The 6115-nt window shown below is 58.2% G+C and overlaps 1 protein-coding gene across 1 annotated transcript in view; it reads left to right on the plus strand.

The window, feature by feature from the left end:
* The window catches only part of PHGDH (phosphoglycerate dehydrogenase), a 23752-nt gene extending 21805 nt beyond the window's left edge, over positions 1 to 1947 (plus strand). The window contains exons 11-12 of the mRNA XM_006919690.3: positions 611 to 848; positions 1668 to 1947. Coding sequence (XP_006919752.1) covers positions 611 to 848; positions 1668 to 1822 — 393 coding nt within the window. The 3' untranslated portion in view covers positions 1823 to 1947. The remainder of the gene's footprint in view (positions 1 to 610; positions 849 to 1667) is intronic.
* Positions 1948 to 6115: the final 4168 nt, after the last annotated feature.

A 6115-nucleotide genomic window follows, 5' to 3' on the forward strand; every position in this document is an offset into this window, starting at 1 on the left:
GGAAGCCGGGAGACAGGCAGCCCCGCCTCTGCCCGCCGGCGCCACGCCCACCGCCACGCCCCTCCCACCGCCACGCCCGATTCTTGCTTCACTTGCCGACTCCGGCAGCGGCCACACATCCTCCCAGCCCCTGCCGCCCTCGTGGCTTTTCTTCGGCTTCTTTCCCGCTGGTTCCCTTTGTAGATCCACGTCTGTTTCTCAGACAGTGGGAGCCCGCAGAAGCAATGGGCTATAGCGTGTTTACCGCCCCCCCCCACTCCCCTGCCCCCCAATCCCAGTCGCGGATTGTGTGCAGGATTCTGTGCAGGAACCAGTGAGCAGGAGGGGCCGGTGAACCTCTGGGGCAGGCCTGATGACCCGGCCTCCCTCCCCGTCCCTCGACCGCACCCCTCCGTCCCAAGCCTTTCCCTGTACCTGGCAGAGCACTCCTTCCGTCACGGGAGGCCACTGACCGTCCCAGGAGGCTAACATTCAGAGGCACAAGCTCCTCTCCCCTGGCGCCGAGGTGCTGACCATGCTTCCAGGCCGAAGCCCTGCGGTCACTGGTCTGAGGGAGAGGTGGGCGTGGCGTAGCCGGAGGTGTGACTTGCCCCCTGCCTTCCCTCTGCAGGTAACCGCCTCCCACAACCCCGCGGTGCCCGGGGAGCAGGCCTGTGGGGAGGGCCTCCTGACCGTGGCCCTAGCAGGCGCCCCGTACCAGGCCGTGGGCTTGGTCCAGGGCACCACGCCTGTGCTGCAGGCACTCAACAGCGCAGTCTTCAGACCAGAAGTGCCTCTCCGCAGGGGGCTGCCCCTGCTCCTGTTCCGGGCTCAGCCCTCCAACCCTGAGATGCTGCCTACCATGATCGGTGAGGAGGGGCCTGGAGGGCTGGCCGGTGCCCTTGAGGCAGGGGCGCGCGCGCATGTGCGTGATTCCTGGGCCTGAGTTCCAGAGACTTTTGCCTCTTGCGGCTTCTCCGGCCACAGGGCACTTCTCGATCAGCCGTGGGCGGAGGGGCTGCCCTGCTGGTTTGGGGAACACTGGGGAGCAGGCGTGGAGTTCGGACGAAAGGGCTTTATCCGAGGGCACGGAGCGGCGGGCTGGGCTGGGCTGGGGCCCCGGAGCCGCTGTCGCTGGGCTGCTTGCCGTGTTTAAGCGCAGTGCAGACCTGTGGAGCCAGGCGCAGGAGCTCAGAGCGCTCGCACCCGTTCCCTCCTGCCTGCAGCAGGGCCCGCCACGCTCCCCCTCCGGCGTCGTGGGCCCCAGAGCTGCCCCAGGCCCCTGGCGCCCCGGGAGTTTTGGAGCCCTTCCCAGTGTGGCAGAGAGTGTGTCCGCAGACCTCCAGGGGCCTCGGTTCACCATCCTCGCCAGCGCCCGGAGGAACTTTCCCCTGCTTTGCTCTCCCGCTGCCGGTCTGGACAAAGCTGGCAGCCGGCAAGTGGGGCGGTTGCCCCAGCTTTGCAGCTCATCGTCCCTCCCTCGCCTGGCCTGATGGCCGGCGTGTTCCTGGAGTCCTGGGAACAGCGAGGGAGGCTGGGCAGATGCCTGTCCTTCCCACCCTCGGCCCTTTCACTCCGAGACCGTCACCCCCCATGGCGGCTTTGACCACAGAAGACCGGGACTCCCCCCACCTCGCTTGTCCCTCCCGCGCGCCCTGTGCCAGCAAGGGGCTTCTTCTTCTTCCCAGGGCTCCTGGCAGAGGCGGGCGTGCAGCTGCTGTCCTACCAGACCTCGGTGGTGTCAGACGAGGAGACCTGGCACGTCATGGGCATCTCCTCCCTGCTGCCCAGCCTGGAGGCCTGGAAGCAGCACGTGACCGAGGCCTTCCAGTTCCATTTCTAACCGCAGGGCGCACCGGGCCCAGCCTCGGGGGCTTTTCCTGCCCACTGTGACCAGCAGGGAGAGGAGATCGCATTCCTAGGACCTGTAGTACAGCAATAACCACCTAATAAAAGGACCACCCCAGATCTCCCTGCGTCTCTGTGTTGTCATTACCCAGAAGAGCCACCGGAGGGCGTCTGCGGGCAGCCTTGGGGTTGGCTGTGGCGGTCGGAGGAGGTCAGGTGGGAGGCTGGGGCGTGTGGGGGGAGACCGGCCTGGGCAAACGGCGGGCCTGGATGAGGGAGCTCTGAAGAGGGCCCCCCTCCCGTCTCAGGTCAATCAGAGGCATTTTTACAGGGACAAAGCTTGGTATTTCGGATCCCTTCCACGTGGGAATACACGTGCACGTTGGCAGATACTTGACAAAGATGCACAGCATCGTGCGCCAGACACAGAACGGGCCAGGAGATGTGCCTGAGAAGAACACTGAAACCCAGGCTTCTCCCGTGGAGGTCACTGTCTGGGGGGGGGACACTCCGGTCACTGACGGCAGTGAGGAGGGTGCTACAGCAGGCATATAGAAATTCTGTCGAGATGTTCAGGAGGGTCTCACCCAGGGGAGAAAGTGTGGGTGAAGGCACGCGGCGTGAGAATATTTGGCAAGTTCACGCTGGCTCTGTGTGGGTTGGATAGTATATTGATTTTTTTTTAAAAAGATGATTTTCAATAAACGTGCCAGAATGGCGCTCCCTGATCCTAAGGGTTTCACCTTTCGAGGTAAATTTTTTCCCCAGTTGGTAGGGGACGATGCATCCCTACCCTGTGCCCAGTAGCATCTGTGTCTGAGACCCCCGCCGGGGTTAAGAAGGCCTGGCTCAGGGCAGCTACTTGCCGCCAGCAGGGACAAGCCCACCACCTGGGCCTCCATCGCATTGCAATTGAGCTGAGGGTAGGAAGGCCATCGGGAAGGAGCTGCTGTGCTAGCACCTGTAGCGAGCTCAGAGCACAGGTGTGTTGTTTGCTGGGGGGAGGGGGGATGGGCCTGGCCTCGAACAGCAAGGTTGGCTTCAAGCCGCCCTGACCTCTAACGCTCAGCTCCTTTGAGCCTTTGTTCCCCCATCAGTAAGAGGGATAAAGATGCCTCTCATAGACCTGCAGTGAGGATGAAACGGATTAAAAAGCGGTTTGTGGGACGTGCCCGAGGCACTTGGTGAACTAGGGTTGCTTTGTGCCTGTGCCTTTGAGAGCAGGAGAGCAGGTCTCTCTCGGTCTCTCATATAGAAACCCTTGCACCAGAGAGCCTGCCCCTTGACCTCGCGGTAATGTTTGGCCAGATCTGGATAGGCGACCCATCCTCTCCTACCGGTAAGGGATCTGTGCATCACGTGGCAACTGCTGACAGGGTCACTTGAGCCCGCTGGTAGCTAAGAAATCAGGCTGACATTGATGAAATTACAAGTTGAGCTCAATTTTCAGCCTCCTAAGCCTCCGTCCTGGAAACTCCCTAGGCAAACCATATTCTGTGATCTAAGGTGGTCAGATCAATTCTAGACATCCAAATGACTCGGGCATCCCAAAATATCTTCTTAGACGTGGGTGGCACGGCAAGGCACAGGACAGTTACACTGCATCGCCCTGTCGCCTGACCGTCCACTTAAACGCTCCCAAATTTAAAAAGGCAAGATCCATTTTTAAAGCCCACTGGCGCTCCACAGAGGGTGCTGTTTACTCTTCTGTGCCGCTCTGTGGCATCTCTGTGCGGCCTATCGCGGAATTGCATCCTTGCGCACCTTGGCTGGGAAGCAGAAGGTTGGCGGAAGCCGGGTGATGGGGCAGGGCACATATTGGGACCGGAGGGAACTGGCCTCAGAATGCTGACCCCTGTGATTCCGAAATTTAGAAGCGTGTGTGTGTGTTCAGTCCGTCCCTTGGAGACCTGAAGTGGCCTCATGGTCAGTGGGCTGGTCCATCCTTCGCCTCTGCTGTACTGTAACACGTTGATTGAACATTCTTGTTTGAGTAGGACGTAGCTCCTTGCCCGATTCCGGTGGCCACTCCATCTTCTCCCGCCCTAGGTCACCCTAGGTGATTTTTTTCCCCACCCCCGTACAGGGAAGTTCTTTGTCTGCACATTAGCAGACCTCGGGGTGAGAAAGGCGACAAAGTGATTGGAAAATCACTTCCTCACCTGCTGGCCTTACCCACGGGGGAGGAGGGGGATGGTGGATGTGGTTGGGGGGGCATGTTATCTGGATCTTGAAGGAGATAGCTGATAAGCTGCATTTCTGGAGGTCAGTGATTCAAGGCCAGGCCTTCTGTCCATCCCTCTTTTTCATGAAGGGCTCCTGCTTCACAAAACCACAAGCTCATGGCAACAACTGCAGCAGGAAAAGACATAGAGGACCCGCTGAAGATTCTATAGGGCCAGTGCTTAGGGGGCTGTTGCGTCCAGTCCAATCTATTTACCAGCTAAGAGTGGGTTGTTGTTGTTGTTTATATAGATGATTTGTGGGCAAAAGCTCTGCTAGCATGCCTGCCCCAGGAACCGCTCCACAGAGCTGTGGAATTTAAAAAACAGGACATTCAACTCTGAGTCTCTTCCTGGGCATCCCCACCCCCTGTACCCGCATCTTGCCCGAGGCGGGGCTGGGGCTGAGGGGCTGTCCCAACAGCATCCTGAGGTCCGTGGTGCTCCACGCCAGCTTCACACCTGGATGCCTGAGGGACCTGTGCCCAATGCCAGGGGGGCCCAGGACTCGCTCTGCCTGACAGACCGCGGGGCAGGCTGGGTAACACAGACCTACCGAGCTCTGCAGAGCTGCGCCAACACAAAAATCATTTCGGCTAAAATCTCACTGGGGAGGTTTAATATTCATGTGAGTCATGGCATGAGACATGGCAGGTCTCTCTTCCCGGGTGTCAAGCTGCCAAAGCGGTGAGAAGCTGTGGACAGCGAGAGGGAGGGAGCTGGGTTTGGAGGCTCTGCCCTGAAAACCCCCAAAGTCCCGCCTTCTCCCCCGCTCCCCGCTTCCTCCCCTGCCTCTCTCTTTCTCTGTTCTGATGACTGAACCAGCTTGACACATTTAATGAGCCCCTCTTTGCTACTGACTTGCCATTAAGAACCACATTTTAAACAAACAAACAAACAAAGAAACAAACAATTCCTTGGCAGAACCAAAATCCGGTGAACCTGCTTACAGAGCTCGCCTCTCAACCACAACCTGCAGGCCCCTGTCTACCTCGCCCGTCCCCTGCCACCTCAGGGCTTCAGCAGCAGAGACCCCCCTGGCTGAGCACCTGGCAGTGGGCTGGAGCGATCAAGGGCTCCCCTTAGCCTGTACTCTTCCTGCTTTGTCTGGGGATCTCCCTTATCCGTGGGCTTCTTCCTCGTCTTCCTCTGCTCCCAGCAAACCTTTTCATTCCTCCCCCTTCATCTACCAAAGGAGGGGAACAATCAGAAGTATCTGGACATGAGGACTGTCTTTCTCGACATGCATAGTTTGTAAAAGAAACGGCTTCTCACTCTTCTGTTCAGCTTATCTTGCCAATTCGGCAGATAAACTCAAGGCAGACATCAGGGTCCATGAACTACGGAGATTCTAATTCCAAATACTGGATGGACCTTTGAAAAGTACCGTGAAGAACGCTCCCATCTCTGCTCCCGCCCAAGCCCGCTTCCCCCTTTTCCGCTTCTCTGAGGCTTCACTGAAACCCTAGAAGGTACAGGCTGTTTCTTATAGTCACTTGATCTAGAGCTGCTGGCCAACTCCGCATGATGCTTGAGCTAAGAGGTAGAAAGCTCTACGTAGGCGATAACCCAATAACTCACGTAAGGATGTGGCGTCATTTCTACTGTATTGAAGGTCTGTCCTTTTTTCTCCACAGAAGTGCCTGGTGGTCCCGACTCAGGGTGTGAGGAAGCCTCCACCGTCCTCACCCCTCACGAGCCTCTGGGCTCCCCACAAAGAGGACTCACCTGAAGGCCTCCAGCCCCCTATAGAGGCTGGTCTGTGTGTCGCTGCCAGCTGAGAGGAAGTCATTGACTATCAGGTGAGCCAGCGACTTCTGGACCATCTTGCAGAAGGGTGAGCGAAAGATCATAAACTGAAAGTCATCGAGGGTAAAAGGTCGCTCGATGCCAGCTGCAGGAGGAAGTGTAAAAGCAAGGATGTGACAACACAGGTAAGCCATTTAGACCGATTCTCTCAGGTCTAACCGTGCTGACGGATGCTAGGCCCCCCTGAGAACCGGGTCCTCCCTCCTGCGAGCACACATAAGGTTGGTCATTCATCTTATGAGCATTTCATTAAGTGC

This window comes from Pteropus alecto, unplaced genomic scaffold, assembly GCF_000325575.1.
Source record: "Pteropus alecto unplaced genomic scaffold, ASM32557v1 scaffold106, whole genome shotgun sequence".
Taxonomy (NCBI): domain Eukaryota; kingdom Metazoa; phylum Chordata; class Mammalia; order Chiroptera; family Pteropodidae; genus Pteropus; species Pteropus alecto.